This window comes from Myotis brandtii, unplaced genomic scaffold (assembly GCF_000412655.1).
Source record: "Myotis brandtii unplaced genomic scaffold, ASM41265v1 scaffold168, whole genome shotgun sequence".
NCBI lineage: Eukaryota > Metazoa > Chordata > Mammalia > Chiroptera > Vespertilionidae > Myotis > Myotis brandtii.
In genome coordinates, this window is record NW_005356173.1 from 154,968 (window position 1) to 174,701 (window position 19,734).

A 19,734-nucleotide genomic window follows, 5' to 3' on the forward strand; every position below is an offset into this window, starting at 1 on the left:
GTGACACTGCACAGCAGGGAGCAGAGTAGGGAACAATTTATTGGAAGATAGAAGGTGACAAGACTCAACCAGGGTCACCCCACCCCAGAGCATTGTCTGTCCCCACTCACACACTTTCTCCACACGCCTCCCCAAAACTCCCTAGAGCACCTGGACAGGGCTCACTCCTCCCGCTCTGACATGGGGTGGAGACTGGGTGCAAAGGTGGCAAGCCTGTCTTTAAAGTGCTTTGCTGTGACAGTGCAGCAGGACTCCATTAAAGCCCAAGACGGGGCACCAGCCACCTCCCGGCTTTCTGTTTGCTCCAGAGCCCAGCAAGGAATAGATACCTGGGCACAGGGATTCCCAACTATTCTACTCCTTTCCCCCTTGACCTGGGAGGTATTTTTGGTTTTGCAATATTCCCAGGAACATGAAAGCAACTGCTGGGAACCGAAGCAAGAACACACGTTCAGATCTGATATTCCCAGCCTTCCTCTTCCAGACCCCTGTTGACCGCCCCCATCAAATCTGTCTTCAGGGTCCCTTGCCGAAGTTTCTCCCAGTTGGTGCTGCTGCGGGAAGTGCTTCGAGACACTGAGGGGGTAGGAAGGGACAAGTTGGGGCCAGAGGGGTGACGTGGTTGGAGTTTTTCTGAGTCCTTGTCCAAGTCATCAGATCCCCGGTTGTAGAAGGCCCGTGCATAGTGCCGGACTCGCTGCTGGTAGAGGTCCTGCTTGTCTTCCACCCTGGGGAGGATAGATGACTTGGGAGGTGGCCAAGGGCCACGGGCTAGACATGCTCATCTCCTGTGCACATCCCACCCCGCCATGATGGGCCTTTTCCTTGTCTGCTGCTGGTGTGCCAGGTGGTCCCAGCCCCTCAGCAGCCAGGCCATCGGGACTAGAAAGGGCACAGGACCCCTGAGATCACAAGAACACCCAGCCCCTCGCTGTCACTCACCGGAGGAACCAGCGGTCCCCCAGCCCGTAATCTCCCCCAAAGATCCCCGAGCGAGGCCACAGGCAGCGAGGCAACTTCCGCTCCAGCATCACTGTGGTGGCCACAACCTGCATGTGGGGACAGAGGGGAAGTAGGAAGAGGCTGGTGTAGACTGAGATGAAGTGTAGGGAGAAAGGAGGGTGCTAGGCAGAGGGATGACAGTTAAGCAGCAGCTAGGAAACTCAGGAACTCTGGTTTCACCAAACAGCACTCCTAAGCTGAGGGTAGTAGTGTCAGTTTTGTCAATGGGATGTGAGCCTCACAGTTCTATGCCTAGTGACCTGACACTGTGCTGATGCTGCAAGAGGTTGGTGATTTTGCTCCAAGAATAATGGGAAGGTGAAAAAGCAAGGATTCATGGGATATTTTGACCCTATAGACATATAGGCCATTTATGAATGCAAACATCATACTGAGACATCTAATATCTACATTTGCCTGGAAAAAAAAATATTCCTGGCAAACCCCATTTAGTTCATTTTTCTTATAAACTCCATTTTCTACACAGCACCATTAAATGCTATCCAATTTTCAGAATTTCCATTTTTATTTTGTGAGAATTATTTTTGTTGAGATAAATTTTTTTTTGCATATATTTTAAAGTGATGATTTGATTCAATTAATGGCCTCTTGTCCCCACCATGATGCTCTGAAGATATTTTCTGCTACTACAAGGGGGGTTTTGTGGCATTATGTTTAACATGTCAAATTCTTCTGGGTCAAATTTTGAAGACTGAAATATTGCCAAAAAGATGGGATATTCCAGTTTTTATTCAGTAGCAAAATTTTCAGAATGCCATTTTAGCCACTATTAGCTTTATTCTTTAATTTTTATTGTTTTAGAAAATGAATGTTTTAATTTTTGAGCAAACTGTGAGGAATTATTTCCAGCTATTTCAGTATTGTTCAGTGGTATTGCTAATCCAGTTCTACTATACACTGCATTATTCTGTGTACTGCTCAAAAACTACCCAAACATGTGGGGTCAAAATATCCTGCTTCTATCTGAATTTGGCCTGTTCTTTGTAAAGGAAATGACTTGCACTAACCCTCCCAGCCACTAGGGGGCTCACCTGAGCTCTCCAGAGCTCATCCCGCTCGTGAGCCACCCTCCAGTGAGTATCGCCCATCATGGCAATAAGGAGGTTGAGCATGAGCAGTGTTGCGATGATGGCGAAGGCAGCATAGGTGATGCTGTACATGAAGGGCAGATCCACGTCATAGTTGGCAGGACCATCGATGATGGTGAGGAACATCTCAAAGGTGCTGAACAGTGCCATGGGGTAATTGTAGAAATGGCCCAACTCATCGGGATTCTCTGTCTGGAAGATGATATAGAAGGCTGCTCCACCCAAGGGGGTGAGAGTTACCATGGTGAGAGTAACCATGGACATGACCAAACTCCATCCAGCTCTTCTCTGCCCATTTCCCTCATCTCCATAGCACCATCCCAGCCCTTCATCACTCTATGCTTTGGGTTCTTAGGTTACCTTATTTTCCATATGGCTTATCCTTCTGATTCCAAGAGCCACCTCTCCCAAACACTCCCAGTTTTCCCTCATCTCTGAGGGATGTCCCATCCTCAGACACCATGGCCCCACTTACCTCAGCTGCCTCCTACCTTTCCCCAAGTTTATCCCAGCAGTTCTGTGTTCTCTAAAATCCTCCAATCTCCCCCTCCCATGGTCCCCATCCTGAATAGATGATTTACCTGAGGTAAACCCCAGGATGACCACAGCCATCAGCCAGCAGAATCTCATCAAGTCACCAAAAATCATCTAAAGAGGGAAGGGAGAACATCACACCTGTCACTTGAGCCACTGCCCCTCCCATCCTCGAATAGGTTCTAATTGAAAATTCTCACAGCTCCACCCTATAAGACAGGGCTGGCAAACTATGGCTGTAGGCCAGATCTGTTTGGCCTATTTTAGTCTGGCCCGTGGACTAAGAATAGTTTTTATATTTTTAAAGATTTGGGGTGGGGGGAGAAGGAGGAAGAGGAAAAGAATATACAACAAAGACCATAATGTGGCTCACAATGCCCGAGATATCATCTATTATCTGGCTCTTGATAGAAATGTTTGCAGCCTCTTCCCTAGGACCTTTTTCTAGGAAGCTTGAAGGGAGACACGAACCTTCTGGATCATGATGGTGAAGGGGCCCAACATCTGGAATCCTCGGGCGAAGTACATGACATTGCACCAGCCCAGCACCAGGGCAAAGGACATGGGCACCACCTCCCCACTTGTGTTGTTGAGCCTCATCACCATGGTTACCAGCACCATGAAGGCATAGGTGATGCTGGGGGGAGAGCAGAGAAGGGGTGGTGAGAGGGATCTGGGATTATCCTGGGGACCCAAGAGCAAGAGTGTGACTGAGACAGGACCCACACACTCAGATTCAGTCTTCGCAAGCTCAATACACAGGGTCACACACATCACTTGAGAGGGCCCTGTGGGGTTAAGGTTCTGTAGGGGTCAGGAATCCAGGAGGCAAAACTGGAGCCCTAGTGAGGGAAGGGATGGGAGTGAGGAAGGAGACTCACATGAGGACATGGAATGGCCCCCCAAGGATGGTATGTCCAAAGAATTGAGTGACCCCCACCCTGAAGATGTCTGGAATCTAGAGAGACACAAAGGCACTTATTGGCCAGGGCTCAGGCTAGAACCTTGGATCAGACAGTCCCACCCCAGACCCAGTCCACACCATACCTCTACAATCAGGATGAACACAGCTCCAATGACAGTTACCAGTTCCCCCACCAGCCGGATAGCATCCTGGGGGGTCACATAGGCCTCCTGGGGAGAGAAACATGGTCAGTACTCAGGGTTTTCAGGTATCTGCCCTGCCTGCCCCTGGTCAGAAGTCAGTGTCCTTGTTTGATTTTTCCTCTTAAAAAATATTTTTTTAAATTGACTTTTAGAGAAAGGAAGAGAGAGAGAGAGAGAGAGAGAGAGAGAGAGAGAGAGAGAAAGAAAGAAAGAGAGACATCAATTTGAGAGCAAAACATTAATTTGGGCATGTTCACTGACCAGGAATTGAACTGGCAACCTTTCAGTGCACAGGGGATGATGCCCAACCAAGAGAGCCAGTGCTCCATTCTTTTTAACCTGTTTGGCTAGCTCCAACTCCACTCTTTGAGTGTTATGTGTGTTTCTGCATGTGTGTATTTTGAGTTTGTGCCTATGTGTTTGAGACCTGGGTGAGGGGAAAAGTGTGGGTTTTAGGACAAGTGATAACAAGTCTGAGAAAGGGGAGAGAGTGGATCCTGCCCAGAAACTCAGCTGCTCCTAGTGTGTCACCTGAAGGAGCTTCTGCTGCAGGAGGGTGTTGTCCCTGGGCTGTGTGCGGTTATCAGTCCTGGGCTTCAGGGGGCGGTAGATGCAGCACATGGTGAAGCAGATGATATAGAGCACATACAAGGCACCCAGCAGGCAAAAGTAGGGTCGCCCGTATCTCTTCCACTTGAGGCTCACCAGCTCCTTCACTGGTGTCTGGTCCAGGATCTGGCGAGCCTGCATCAGGAAGAGAACAGAACAAGTGGCTCCGAGACCCTGATGTCCCTCCCCAGCCACTCTCTGACCTGAACTCTTTTTACCTCCCGCTTCTTGGTGGTGACAATAAGTTCCAGCAGTGATGGCTCATCCCCCGAGGAATCGATCTCTGTGAGATCATAGAGGGTATAGGTTGTCAACCCAAATGTCCCCTGGCTGTGCTTCCACTTCTGCAACAAGTGATTGAACATCTGGGGGAGGGGGAACACAGAGTCAGGAGGAACTGGTAAAGGGGAGGGTCACAGAGTGGGAGTGAGGAGCAGGTCCAGGAGAACAGCATCCCTGGAAAAGGGTGGCTGCTCTTTAGTCACTGATCACAGCCTTTGGGGCAGAAAGACCCATGTATACCCTGACCCCTGGATTGCTTTCTGATTCCCTGAATTGCTTTACTCCCTCTTGAACTTGGGAAGAGGTGAGAGTCTAGAGGGCTACTGCCCGTGGACTGGAAGTGTGGGTGGATGTGGGCATTACAAACCACCATAGCATGGGAGCTAGACTGTAGCCTCCAACACCTCAAAAAAGAGAAAGTAGGCAAGAAAGGGTCAGGAACAAGGGAGACAGGGGCTGAGCAAACACTTCCAACCTGAAAATGGGAGCTAGGCATCAAGGATGAATGTTTACACCTATTTCCTCAAAGGGCTAGAACAGCAGTTCTCAACCTGTGGGTCGCAACACCTTTGGGGGTCGAACGACCCTTTCACAGGGGTCGCCTAAGACCATTGGAAAACACATATATAATTACATATTGTTTTTGTGATTAATCACTATGCTTTAATTATGTTCAATTTGTAACAATGAAATTGGGGGTCACCACAACATGAGGAACTGTATTAAAGGGTCGCGGCATTAGGAAGGTTGAGAACCACTGGGCTAGAAGTATAGGATGGGGTCATTAGAAGGACACCTTGGGGTTGAAGGGTGTCCCTCACCACAGTGTTGCCCTCCACTCCAGCCAGCTTGAAAGGGGTGAGACCCTGGTGATTGGGTACAAGATCCAGGGACTGCAGGTGGCCCCCACGTTTGTCATAGGAGAGCAGCAGGTTGTACATCTGGCAGGCAAAGGTCTTGTTGGGCTGGAAGACGAGGATGTGCAACACTGTGTTTCCTGGGGAGGACACCGGTGTCATGTGGTTACTGGACCCTAGTCCCCGACAGTCCTCATGCCCACCCCAGAGTGGGCCTGACCCTTATCCCAAACCCTCCCCTCCCATTCCCTTCCTGTTCCCCAGGTCCTTTCCACACTCCAGTGCTTACCCAGGGAGTCCTGGGCCCGGATGTTAGCTCCATGTTCAATGAGCAGACGCACGATCTCCTCACTGCCCACGCAGGCAGCAAAGGACAAAGGGTGCTCCCCTGGGGAGACAGAGGGCTCCATGGCATGAGTGCAGGCTGGGATGGGCACCTCCCCAGTGACTGCCTGTTCCTCCACACAGCTCAGCTCTAGACTTGGGAACACTTATCAGCAAAACCAGAGGCAGGGATGGTGCAGAGGCCCTGGGGGAATGGGCTCTGGCCTTAAGCCCTATAAGGGCTGACCCCAGTTCACCCCACCCCATCAGGCACAGAGCTCTCCTCATTCCATCCTCCCCTGGCTCTTGCCTGCCACCTACCTCCCCTTCCCCAGCTCTGGCTCTGGTTCTCACCAAAGTAGATGTGGTTGTGGGGGCTGAGGCGGAAAGCTGTTCCTGTAGCTCTGGCAGAGACGCTGGCCCCGTGGGCTAGCAGGGCTCGCACCAAATTCACATTCTGGTTCATGATGGCCATGTGCAGTGCAGTCTGACCTGGTTCAGAGAGAGCCCTCAGGCATGGGGTCTGTCCCCAGGATTGTGCAGGGTCAAGTAGATATGGATGGGCCTGATCATTGTCCCAGCCACTCCTCTCCCACCCGCTTCCTATTCCCTAGGTCCTATACCATATCTTCACATGATCCTATACTCGGGCAGCCTAGTGGGTGGAGACAGAGAGCCCTGGGCCAGGCAAGGTTCCCAGGGTATCCAGCCGTAGCCCCCTTTTTCCCATTCTCTAGGCCTCTCCATTTGGGGGGTTGGTGCTCTAATAACATGCCATGAGGAAGACAAGGCAGAAGGGAAATGGGAAAGGAAATAGGGAGTAGTGGGGCTCAGGTTCCCTCTTTGGTTTCCCCAAGTTATCCATCACAAAGTCTGACTTGCAATATCCAACAGGTATCCCCTTCCCTCCATCTCTGGCCCCTAGTTCCTTACCCTCATACAGCTCAGATGTCATGGGCTCCAAGGCTAGCTCCGGGGCGGCCTCCATCAGCACCATGGCAGCCTCCAGGTTGTCATAGAGGGCCGCTATGTGCAGCGCTGTCTCCCCCATGACTCCTGAACAGAAAGAAGAGGTATGGGGCTTCTAAGGGCAGGGGAATGGAAACAATAGTGTCTTAGGGGCCCACAGCAGAAGGTCCTGGGCTATCCTGGGGAGCCACTCACATGCAGCTGATCCAGAAAGAGTTGGGTGCTGAGGGCTCTGCTCCTTTCTTACCTCTTTGGTGCACCTCACAGGCCTGATACTCGAGCAGCTTGTTGAGAGTCTGGACATCATTCTCTTTGGCAGCTAGAAGGAAAGGACACCCCAAGATCCTACAAGGAAATGGGATCAGAAAGGTATCAGTAGTGAGCATGCCCAGTGATGGGGTGACGGGTGAGGATTTGCTTGATTGTACGTAAACACGTGGACCTCAGTGATAATGAACCCCAAGGTCCCTGGTTCAGGGAAGTGAGGCCATTGGGGTTCAAAGAGTTTCTGATCTCTTTTTTTCCTGACCAGTTAGCCCAAAACTCAGTGACTGGTTTCTACATCTCCCCCACCCCGCCCCCTGCCAGGGTGTGGGCACCAGAATGTATGTACATAGCAGGCATGGAGGGGAGGAGCTCTACTTAGGCACTCACTCACCTCTTGAACTATTGACTTCTGGAACAACCCTGATTCAGCCTTCACTGAGTGTCCTGAGATGACCCTCCATGATAAGCCTTGTTTTCAAGGACAAGGAATACAAGGCATTCCTCCCTCTTGTTTGTGGAGGAAGTCAACACGCAGAGGTTAGCAGGTTTTCTCCTGTTGCATGGTGCTCTGCTTCCTCGACCTTCTCAGCGAAGCCCTTTGATCCTGGCTCTTCCCTCCCTGTACCAGCATCTTTAGGGCTCAACCCAAAAGGAATAGTGCAGCCTTTTTGTTTTCCTGGCAGATTATAGTCTCTTTCTACTTCCTATCTGTTTCTCACTTATTTTAAGTAAAAATTATCTTCTCTGACTCCTCAATCCTCTCTTAAGTTTAATTCCTACAATGAACTCAAAAACATATATTTTTTAAATTTTTTATTAAAACTTACTTTAAGACACTTGGGACCCCTTTCATTCAATTTTCTCTCTCGGCCCAGAGCCATGGGGTCTTTCCATGGAAGTGAATGAAATAACCCTGTTTATCCAGGGATGGCCAATTATGTGACAAAGAGAGAGCCAGACACCTGATGGCAGCAGGAAACCCACTCCAGTGCTGGGGGTAGGAGGGCAATGTGAGAGGAGGATTGAGCCCCGGACACATCTCCCAAACGCTAGCCACAGCCCCCTCATGCCACATAGGCAGCTCCTGGCCCTGCCAATTCACCATCTAATTCTTTCTCCATTCAATCCCTACCTCCTCATCCTGTCTGCCCCTCATTAATTCATGTCCTCATTCTCTAACCCAAGATTAGCAAAGTACTTTCCTAACTAGTCTCCCCACACACTGTTTACCCCCAGTTCACATTTTTCAATGCTGCCAAGATACTCTCTTTAAATGGCAATTGCAATCACAGCTTACAAAAGTTCAATGGGTCTTTAAATGCCCAAGGAGAAGGGACCCTTTACAGTTTCTGGACAACACTTTTCCATGCTCTTTTCCTCCCACTTACATCTCCCACCCAGCATTTTGGGCTCACCACCTGTGCCATGCCCTGATCTCACCTGATATGTACCCCCCCAACCCAGTAATTGCCTCTTCCGTGTCCCTAGAATAAGTGCCCAGCCTACAGTAGCCATCCCCACTCTCTGTAGAATGAGTGAATAAGGAGCATGGTTTGACCTCACTGTCCCTTCTTATTATCTTTATTGGCCATCCCCAAGCCAACCTTAAGCTAACATATAATCTAAGCAAAAAAAAATAAAAAATAGTATTCTCAGTATGCAAACAGCTGCAAAACAAGTTTGCTATACTCCCCTTCACCACATCCACCACCTTCTCAACAATTTGGCCAAACCCCTCCTCTATAAATATCCTAGAGTCAGCACTATGCAGGCACACAGATGGCCTCCCAGGAAGGTTTGCACTCTCTCCTCAGGCGTACTTTCTCTTAGCATGTGTGTTGTAATTAGCATCTATCTCTTCCTCTGTACTAGGGGGACTTGAAGACAGCGATCAGTCACTTTCTCATCTCTGTATTCTTTCCCTGGCCTCTTCCAATTAGCTTCTACTTTTGTGTCCATCTTTGACTCAATGTGTGAAAAATTAACAGCAAAGCTAGAGATGGGTCCCAGGGCTCTTCTTACCCAAGTTCCAGCTTTATCATAGCTCCCTACCTCCTAGGGCAGCAGTTCTCAACGTGTGGGTCGCGACCGCTTTGGCAGTCGAACAACCCTTTCACAGGGGTTGCCTAAGACCATCCTGCATATCAGATATTTACATTATGATTCATAACAGTAGCAACATTACAGTTATGAAGTAGCAACGAAAATAATTTTATGGTTGGGTCACAAGATGAGGAACTGTATTTAAAGGGCCAGAAAGTTGAGAACCACGGTCCTAGGGTATGTGTGCGGAGGCTAGTTGGTGGCAGGCCCAACGATATATAGTCCTTTTGGTCCCTACACATATCTGAAGCCAGTAAACAACCTCCATAAACGTCCTCTGTGTTCATTTCCTTGCCTCTGCTGACGGTCCTACTGGGCCTGGAAAAGTCAAGGAGTGACTGTCCGACACAGGCTTGCTAGGTCTACCAAGTAATAATATGGGATGCTCAGCTCCATTTGAATTTTAGACACACAAAAAATAATTTTTAGTGTAAGTTTGTCCCATACAATATTTGTGACAAACTTATACAAACAGCATATTATCTGAAATTGCAATTTAACTCAGTGTCCTGGACTTATCTGGCAAGCACAGTCAGACCACACTCTGCGTGAAGAACCAGCTTAGAACCCAACCCAGCAGGGTTTGTAGAGAACTGGCCTCCTCTGGTTGGCAAACTCCAGAATCCAGCAAAAAGGGGGGCAGCCTGTCAATGGTTCTGAGGGGATCAGGCAGAGCCGTTACTTGCAATAGCATCACAGGACCACAAGGGGACAGCAGAGAAAGCCTTTGCTCACATTCTTGGTAGGAAGGGGGTCCCCCAAAACACCTGACTATCCTTGGATCCCATAAAAAAGGCGCAAAAGCAGACCCATCCAAAGATTCTTATGCCTGAAGCACTGGTCATTTCTTTTATAGCAATCCAGCCTAGAAGTTTAGATCTGGAGCAAACTCTACACATCTTCACCAGATAGCTGCCAGACACCTCCCCGGGGCAAGGAAGAGGAGGCGATACGGAAGAAGTATCTTCCCATTTGAATGGTTAGATTATACTCTCTCCCTTCCAGGGGGAAAATGTCACTTTGTTTAGCAGAATGCTTCACAATATTACTGGAATCCCCTAGCTACAAACAGTAGTTTAGAGCAAGGGTTCTCAAACAGGGGTGATCCCCGGCTCCCTCCCCAAGGAACCTGGCAATGTCTGGAGACATTTTTGATTGTTGCAACTGGGGAAAGAGGTACTATTTTATTTCAGTGGCTGGAGGATGGGATGTTGTTAAGCATCTTATATAAGCAGCTTACCATAATAAAGTATTTTCCTGCCCGTCATGTCAACAGTGCCAAGGTAGAGAAACCCCAACTTAGAGGTATAATTATTCATAAGCCATCTTTTAAAAAGGATGCTTCACATTCAAAAGGATGAGAAATGCCCTATACATACATGTTTTCTTACACATCATTAAACAAATAGGTGAAGCCTTTTAAGCACCCATTGATTAAGTAGCAACACAAAATTATAGAGCGAATCTGCAATTATGACCATATGAAAGGTGTCTGCAGGATTTAGAATGTTTTATTTTGTGGGACAATTATTTATCAAATTGATAAATAGTTCTACATTAGACTGGTGCAGACCTCATTACAAGGTCCCTGGCATACAACCTAGCACATTCTTCATAAACAGATCTCCCCCTCGGGGTTCCCTTCGGCCACCAAGTGAGAATCTCCCACTTCTCTTCTCCCAGTTCCCACCACCTGTGCTCTCCCCCTCCATTCCTGAGCATGTGTGCCTGCCTGTGTGTATGTGTCCACCTGTGTGTGTGTGCATGCTCATGTGTGCGCAGGGTGCACAAGTGGAGTTTTGTATTTGGTTGCTGGGAAACAGGGCAGGATCAAGAGTGTCTGCAGGAGAATTGAGATCAGGATTTTAGAGCAGGGAAGTTCGTAGAAAGAAAACTAGTTTAATCTGTTCATGCAACAGATGGAGAAAGAGGCCTGGAGTCTGAGGTGACTTGTCCTAACAAGTCAGAGGCAGAGCTGGGACGAGCGCCCTATTTGTTATTTCTCTGTCCCCATTCTCAGTGTTAATCAGGGTTTGAAATGGGGTTACAAAAGGCACAGGGGACTGTATGGACCTGCGTGGGTTTCACTGGTTTTGCCACAAGCAGCCTCTCACAGGAGGCATGGGAGGCTGTCATTTGGGAAGGGAAGGGCACGGACAACATGGTGGCTCAGAGTTTGGTTCCAGAATGAATATGGTTCTGACAGGAGGAAATTGACAGCCCCTCTAAGTTCCTGCCATCACAGGAGGTGCCCTTTTACTGTGTGGATTTTGTTTATCACAATAATCCCATGTGTCAAATGTGCTTTTCAGCTTCCAAATCAGCATCTCGCTTATGCTCCCTCTTGCTCCTTACAGCCCTGCCACACAGGCTGAGTAATGCTCTCACTTTTCAGAAAAGGAAATTGAGGCAGCATAGCCAAATCACGGCTGGAGGATCACACAGAGTTAAAGGCAGAATGCTTCACCAAGAACCTAGCCTTAGGCGCTCACCACTAAATTATGTGGTTCTTCAAGTTTTATGACTCTTCCCAGGGGGAGGGGGCAGTCCAGAGCAGTGACCACAGATGAAGGAAACTGCAACCACCTTTGGGGAGGAGACACGCACTGGCCACTCATGGGTCACCTCCCTCTAGGTCAAGTTCTTGACAATGGAATGAGGTTCAAAGCTTCCAGGAAAGTGGCTGTTTCCAGACTTGGAGTCGGGCCACCTTTCTATCTGCCAGAACTCCGTCAAGCACGTCGGTAGCCCCGGTAGCCCCGTGTGCCTGCGAGGATGCATGTGCATGTGTTTACTGAGGCAGGGAGTCCGGAAATGCTGGGAAGTCCCAGGGCTTGCTTTTCATGGACACGTCAGTTCACATATATTTACAGGTGTCTATCTAAACAGAGGAGAACCTTCAGTGTTCATTGCCTTCCCAAAAACTAGTGGGAGGGCGACTGTGCCAGCAAGGGGGCCAGGTGTAAGGCTCAGGTTAGACAGCCTCTGGAAGCTGCCCAACACACCCCACACCAGCTGAAATCAGACACCACATCGTCCTCCTCTATGCTCCATGGCTCTGTCCACACCCTTTTCAGGAGCTCACCAAGCATTGACAAGTAGATGCATATTGGTGTATTTCATCCATGAGAATCTGAGCTCCCAGAAAGCAGGGAAGGTGCCATGTTCATTTTCTAAAAACCTAGCAGAGTAGTTTCTGCTCAATGAATGTTTAGGGCACTGAATGTCAGGAAAGACAACTCAAGGCCCAGGGAGAGACAGTTCAGGAGAAAGGGGAGAGTTCAGCTTGGATGGCAATGACAGGGATTCACCCAGAGTGGGCTGCATGACTGAGATACAAGAAAAGCCCACCGTGCCTGGCTGGTGTGGTTCAGTGGTTGAGCGTCAACCTATGAACCAAGAGATCTCGGTTCAATTCCTGGTCAGGGCACATGCCCGGGTTGCAGGCTTGATCCCCAGTGTGGGGTGTGCAGGAGGCAGCCAATCAGTGATTCTCTCTCATCATTGATGTTTCTATCACTCTCTCTCCCTCTCCCTCTTTCTTCCTCTCTGAAATCAATATATATATATATCCCACTGAGAAGAATGCTGGGTTCCCTGTCAGCCTGAAGAGATCAGAAAGCCCTCCCTCCTCACTGGACCATGCTACACCCTGTAGAATTCCCTCTGAGCCCTGGGCACAGGTCCCCAAGGTCACTGCTTGCTTTCTCTGGGCCTGCCTTCTTCACAGGGAATAAAGCCCTCCCTCCCACAGTTAGATCGGGGACTCTGAGATAAGATGGGTGCTGGTAACATTTTTGGCTACTTTCTTCCATCAGTGCACCCCCTGACCTGACTGAATTGTCCTCGTGTCCATGGATGTCTGGTATTTATCTAATTATCTGCATCTCCCCTTAGGCTAGGTAACTGCACAGCCTCATCCTCTCCCCTTCCTGGTTATTTCAGGGCCACCCAGAGGACAGTCAATACTCCTGGCTCCTGGTTGGGAAGACGAGGGCCAAGGAGCTGTGGAATGAGGCAGGGAGATCAGGAATGGAGGGGAACCCCTCACAGTGGTGACATCAGACCTTTCTAGTCTGAGATTCAGGAGGAGGCCCCCAGATGGTCTTAAGAATAAATAGAACAGAAAGGACAAGTGGAAGCAGCCCTCTCACAGCCAGGCTATGGTCCTTCAGAGACTCTGTCTGCGCCTCGCTTGGGCACACAGGGAACTTCCACCACTCCTTCCGAAACCCCAGGCCTCTCTGAGCTCTGTGTCTGGCTCCCCAGCCCTGGGGTCCTAAGAGTGGGAAGGGGATGAGTGGGACCAGTGATGGCCTCGTCTGCAACAACACCACCATTCTGTTGCCTCAAGATGTCATCAGCCAAACATGTGCTCAGCCCCAACTCTCCCAGGCCTGGGGGACAGAGGTGGGTGGCTGATGTGAGAGATGGGAAGCCAAAACTGGAAAAAAAGGGGCTCATCCCAGCCCAGAATCCTTGAGCTAAAGAAGAAAACCCACAGAGGCTCTATGTGACCTCTTAGCCTTCTCCCTCCTGGTCAGGCTCAGGCAAGCCCCTCCATTTGTATATGGACACAAAAAAGTTTATGCTTTCCCCTATGAATAGACATATTATCTGCCTTCTGAGGAGCTCAGGGAAACCCCAACAGGAGGATTTCCTTCAGGCATGCCACTGCCTGGGTGGGGCGGTCCCTGTAGACTTTGGAAGACTACACACTGGGATGGCTTCAAGCTTCCTCCATGTCCCCAGCTCCCAACTCTAAGCTGCCAGGGATGATGGGTGGGGACATTTTCAGGGGCTGGAAGCAACAAGTAAAATTTCTTTAGGGCTCAACCTCTAAAGCCTCTCAAATTCCACAATCTGGATGAGGGAGTGGGTGAGCATGGGTCCTAAGTATATTTTGGCCAGTTTCCAGTGCCCTCTCCCCCAGTAGAGAATCATGGATTCTAGGCTGGGCCCCAGCTGTTCATCTTCAGACCCTCCCATCAATGGCTGATGCAGTAAATGCACAGGAATGATAACCATGATCACATTTGGGCTTTTTGGGGGGGTTCCTAGGGTCTGCAGATCCTCTCATTCATTCATTCATTCCCACATGCCTACATATGTGTGCTATATGTTTCTGCCTGAGAGACTGTTCAAGGGGCAGGGAGTAGAGATATAAGGCATTGCTCTGACCCACCGGCACACCTCTAGTGGATGTCACAATCTCTCCAAGATCCAGCAAGTTGCCTGGCCATTAGGAAAGTACACTGGACCCTTGAACACCGTGGGTTTGAACTATGGGGATTCACCTATAAGCAGATTTTTTTTCAATGGACCCACTCAGTTCAATTGACAAGCGCAGCTCAATGGACCCTGGCAGCTGAAACCCACATTGCTCAAGGGTCAATTGGCGGTTAAGAATCCCTGTACGTGGAGGGTCGACATCAGTTATTCATGGCTTTTTGGCTGCACCTTTCAGCTCCCCTAACCCGCACATCGTTCAAGCATCAGCTGCACTCCCAAGAAGCTGCCTAACTGACTTGGATCTTACAGGTAGTGAGACCCGTGTGCACGCCAGCCCTCCTCTTCCACCTGGAGCCCTGAGGCCCCACAGGCTGAGACTCTTGAGACAAAATGCTCCCAAGGGGCCAGGCATGGAGTACAGTCTGTCCAGACAGAGGTGCCAAACAAAGACAGAGAATGAGGAGGGGGGAAGGGGGCTGAGAAAAGGGGAAGGAGGTGAGGGACACCTGGGGGGCGGCAGCAGCAGGTGGAGGCTTACCTCTTTTGCTGCAGCAGGTTCTGCTCATCTCGGCTCTGAGCCCAGGACTCCTGTCTCTGGAACCATCTGCAGAACTTTCTCCACAGGCAGAGAATGAGGCCCGTCTTCTTGGGCAGTGGCAACCCCATGTCGTGTAAGACAGGCTCCTTGTAGGGCTGAGGCAGAGACCAGACCCCGACTGAACTCCGCCTTGGAGCCACATTGGTCTCCCCAAGGGCCGGCCTGCCCTCTCCCTGCAGAGGTCCCATCTCCTACCTCCCTGGCCCGCACAGGAGTCTCGGGGAGGCGCCCCAGCCAGACTGCAGAGGGCTCTGAGTTTGTTACTCTTGGCAGAGCTGGGCCTCCCTCATTGGGCTCCTCAGGCAGGAGCTCCTCAAAGCGCAAACTCCCTCCCTCCTCCCAAATTACCTGAGATTTAAAGAGACAGGCCAGCAGCCCTGCCTGCCACCTGGGGCCTTATGTAAACTCCTTCACCTTGGTATGCCTCCCTGCCCCAGGCCAGTCCAGGGAAGGGAGCCCTTCATAGAGACTGGATTGACCTCCCTTGGACTTTGGGACACCTGCTCACCTTTCATAGAAAGGTTTGGGAGGGTCAAAATAGGCTGAGAGACTCAGGCAGTGAAGGAGGAGGGAGGGGTCAGGCAGGCCTTTGGGGGTTGAGGGCCTCTCAAGTGAGGAAGGGAGTGAGCCCACTTTTCTCACAGGTCCTGTCCTTCTGCTTCCCCCCACCTTTTCCTGTGTGTCCATGCTGGGGACTTAGCTTTTCTTGACTCTTCCAATTTAATTTTCCACCTGCCTAGAATAGGTATACAGTATTGAGAACTCTTAGTCTCCTCACCTACTGTGGGTCAGAAAACTGTTCCTGTAAAGGGCCAAGAGAGTAAAGGCAAATATTTTAGACTTTCAAGCCCCAGAATACAGTCTCTGATCACATTCTTTTTCTTCTTCTTCTTCTTTTATTTTTTTTTTTACAGCCCCTTTAAGATGTAAAATCCATTCTGGGTTCATGAGCTCAGACACAACATGGAGTTGTGGCAGGACCTGGCCCCTGCACAGAGTTTGCAGCCCCCACTCTGGACCTCAAGACCCTCCCCAACACAACATATATGTAGTGGGGCGCCAAATAAAATACAGGATGCCAGTTCAAGTTGAATTTCAGGTAACTTTTTTTTAGTGTAAATGTGCCCAAGTATTGCAAATTCTTTCTCTGGCAACCTCCAGCGGACACAGTGTTTATTCACCTGCTTGCTATTGTCTGCTAAGCCCTTAGCTAAGTGGTCCCAGGTAGGCTTATGTCATACCTATGAGGGGTGTTTATTACCTGCATTATACCAATAGGGGAAAAGCAAAGCTCAAAGTGGCAAAGTAGATCACCCAGGGCCACACAGCCATTCAGTGACCGAGGCCAGATTCAGACCCACTGGCTTGATGCAGAAGCCACATCTATCTACCTTACCACAGTCCCTCATTCCAACTGAGTTCCAGGAGGGAAAGGGAGCTACAGTCACAGTGATGAAGGATTGCAGAGAGCACAGCCCATCCTAGTCCCACACACAGAACTCTGCCATGTGTGAGCCGGGAGCCATTGTGAAGATCAGTTACTTCAATTTTTATGTTGGGAATAAACAGAGGCCATGGCATATGCAAAGTCCCACAGCGACCCAAAGACCCACTGGCCTGGCACCTGGGTACTCAGAGTCCCAGGTGTGTGGGAGCCACCCACTAGCTCCAGAGTTTGTTTTTTTTCTATGTATTCCTGGTTCAGAGGGAGAGAGAGAGAGAGAGAGAGGCAGAGAGGCAGAGAGAGAGGGGATGTATGGGGAGAAGCACAGCTTAGGTGCAGGGCAGGGTATCTCCGTGGGCGGGTGGAGGAAGGTCACTCTCAAAATGAAAGGGAAGCAAGGCTCCTGCCGTTGGCCCAGGGCCAGGCCAGAGCGCCCTGAGCAAACAGTGCCATTCGATTAGCTGCCTTCCCCACCCATCCAGGGTCAGCGGGTTCGGGCTGGGTGGGGGGAAGGCACTAGAACCCAAACCTTGAACCCAGGAACTTTGTGCCCATTAAGCCTGTGTTTGTCTGCCTGATGACCCACCCACCTTCTCTGTCCTGCTGGCTCCAGCCAAAGCCCCCAGTGCAGTCCTGTTTGGGGAGAGGACAAGGCAATGCCATGTTTGCATATGGGGGAGGAAGGCTACAGGAGGAATCAGTCATTCCAGACTTCTTTTTCCTCCTCTACCTGATGCTGCCTTGTATGGGTCACCAGGACAAATGGGAAATTGCAAACAGACTAAAAATTGGTGTGGAGGGCGAGAGGGGAGGGGGCAGTTTACCAGATACTAGCTTCTACTAACAGTGTCCTCTCACCTCTTGGACCCAACATTATATGTTTGAACAGTGGGCAAAGGTGGGCCACTGGGTGGGTGACACTACCTACATGGGTCCTCTCACATCTTAAAGCCACATTCCCTGTACCCTCCTGGGATTATGGATTTTGAGGGGATAGGGAGCTTTACTGGAGTGTGGCCCACTCTGAGGAGTATGGCAGGCTAACCTGGCCCATGCCAAGCCATGCTGGGCAGCACCTCCCAACAGAGAAAACTCAGTTGGCTCTGCAGCCCAGAGTCCCAGACTCGAGGTCCAAATACAGGAGGCTGTAGGTGCAGGGGCTGAGGGGGAGGATGGGACGGTCACATTTGCTAGCCTCATCTGGTGAGACTTGCCATCACACCCTCTCCAAGTCCCCTTGCCCAGACTCAAAATTTAAGAAAACTTTTATGACTATGGGCAAGTCATTGTCCCTCTCGATGGTTCCATCTATAAAGATGAGCATACGACTTGTGGTGGCGGTCATCCAGTCTGCCCTGACCTCATGGCAGTCAGTCTCCGACCTAGTTTTAGAGGAATGAAGAGGTCAGGGCCCCTGGGGGAGGGAGGACTGGAGAGTCAATGTTTACTGGGTCTGAAACAGGTTCTTCCTGCCTCAGGCTGAGCTTGAACTCTAAGCAAAAGTTAGGTCCTCAGAATTCAATGAAGGAGCCTGGGGGGAAGGTCAACCAGAGTCTGACCAGCCTCCTCTGAGGGCCACACTAGCATGGGCTGAAGGGGATCAGAGAGATGACATGTGTATGCATGTGTTGGTACAAACAGGGCTGGGGCACAGCCGGACTGGGGCTGAGAAGTTGCCTACTGATTCCTGCATTTGGGGCACCGTTTCTCATCCTGGACACTATTGATACCTTGGAACAGAAAGCTCTGTAGTGTGGGGTTTGCCAGCATTGTAGGATGTTTAGCTGCCATTCACTGGGTGACAGGAGCATTCCCTTGGCTCAGGGGTGACAATCAAGAATGTCTTCAGACATTGACTGTTGGCTCCTGGAGGGCAAAATCACTCTCCATTGAGAAACACTGATTTAGGGCAAAAAAGTGTATTCATATATTTTGTTCTGGCTTTGTCCCTCTTTTCATTTGTTCTATGTCTTTCTGTTTCTCTGTTGTTTTTTTTCTTGCTCAGGCCTCTGTCTCTGCAATTGTATCTGCTCCCCTGGTCTTAATCTCTGAGCTGGCGCATGTGGGATTTCTGTGGTTGCGGTGTGTGAGGTGGGGGGTGTGTCCGTGTGAAGTGTGTGTGTGTGTGTGTGGCATGTGTGGTGTGTGATGGATGCTGTGTGTGTGGTTGTGATGTGTGATATAGTGGGGGTGTGTGTCTGTGTCCAGGGCTCTGAATGGTCTCTCTGTGGTGTGTGATGGATGCTGTGTGTGTGTGGTTGTGATGTGTGATATAGTGGGGGGGTGTGTCTGTGTCCAGGGCTCTGAATGGTCTCTCTGTGGAACCCTGGGTTTCTTTGTCTTTTCTCTCCTCTCTGCCTCTTTGTTTCCTTGTGCAGCTTACTGTGTCACCCCATTCCTGCTCCCCACACCCTCTTTGAGGGTGTCCCTTAGCTCTGTTGTCAAGAGAGAGCAGGCCGGGGAGGCCAAGGGGCTGTGATGACAGAGCTGGCTCGGGGCAGTGAGGTCACAGCCACTGCTCACTCAGCCTGGAGTTTGTTCTAATGATTTTTTTTTATTATTGATTTCAGAGAGGAAGGGAGAGGAAGAGAGAGAGAGAAACATCAATGATGAGAGGGAATCATTGATTGGCTGCCTCTTGCATGCCCCCTACTGGGGATCGAGCCTGCAACCTGGGCATGTGCCCTTGACCAGAATCGAACCCGGGACCCTTAAGTCCGCAAACCGACACTGTATACACTGAGCCAAACCAGCTAAAGCTGGAGTTTGTTCTAGTCTCGGGGTTCACACACCTGTGTGCCAGCTCATAAAGCCTGTACAGGAGCAATGTCAGATCGGCAGAGAGTGTGCACACGTGTGCACACACACATGCAGGCATATACACACACATGCGGGTCACCGTACTGCCCAGGGCCTCGGGCGGATGGTGACTGGAACTCCTGGGCCCGTGGCCACCTGGATGGCAGCTGGTGCGAGAACTCTCGACGCTCCTTTTCAGCTCAAACACCTGTGGTGCTAAGGACTGCAAGTCACAGTGGCCCTTGGTGCACACAGGCACCTCAGCTGCCAGAGGCCAGGGGTCTAAACTGTTGCAAAACTCTCATACCCTTTCCCCCCAAATGCGACCTTAGTCCCTACCCCCTGTCCTCACCCAGGTGGGAACTGTACTCCAGCCCTTTGCCCTCATCATCTCCTACAGCCTCTCCATAGCTGTCCCTGAGCCTGCCTGAGTGCTCACGCCATGGGGGGCACTGCCTAGCAGCTTCAGGCCCTCCAGGCTTTTTTCTTTATATATAT

The 19,734-nt window shown here is 50.3% G+C and overlaps 1 protein-coding gene across 2 annotated transcripts; it reads right to left on the minus strand.

Moving 5' to 3' along the window:
- Positions 1-21: 21 nt before the first annotated feature.
- Positions 22-15,279, minus strand: TRPV6 (transient receptor potential cation channel, subfamily V, member 6). 2 transcript variants are annotated; one of them, XM_005862779.2, is made up of 15 exons: positions 14,934-15,279; positions 7,041-7,138; positions 6,758-6,880; positions 6,179-6,316; positions 5,790-5,888; positions 5,465-5,640; positions 4,580-4,726; positions 4,284-4,496; positions 3,693-3,779; positions 3,527-3,603; positions 3,117-3,282; positions 2,693-2,759; positions 2,055-2,323; positions 943-1,049; positions 22-728 (listed from the first exon to the last, which is right to left on the minus strand). In XM_005862779.2, the coding sequence occupies exons 1-15, from the start codon at positions 15,179-15,181 to the stop codon at positions 452-454; spliced, it is 2,292 nt and encodes a 763-aa protein (XP_005862841.1). In that variant the 5' UTR covers positions 15,182-15,279; the 3' UTR covers positions 22-451. The 2 variants fall into 2 exon arrangements, with proteins under 2 accessions (XP_005862841.1, XP_014392346.1); XM_014536860.1 differs by lacking the exon at positions 5,790-5,888.
- Between the last annotated feature and the right edge of the window lie 4,455 nt (positions 15,280-19,734).

Coding starts and splice junctions, on each gene's coding strand:
- TRPV6 (XM_005862779.2), bottom strand. CDS start 15,181: ATGGGACCTCTGCAGGGAGAGGGCAGGCCGGCCCTTGGGGAGACCAAT. Junction 5,641..5,789: donor CCGGGCCCAGGACTCCCTGG/GTAAGCACTGGA, acceptor TGTCCTCCCCAG/GAAACACAGTGTTGCACATC. Junction 4,727..5,464: donor GAGTGGAGGGCAACACTGTG/GTGAGGGACACC, acceptor CCCCTCCCCCAG/ATGTTCAATCACTTGTTGCA.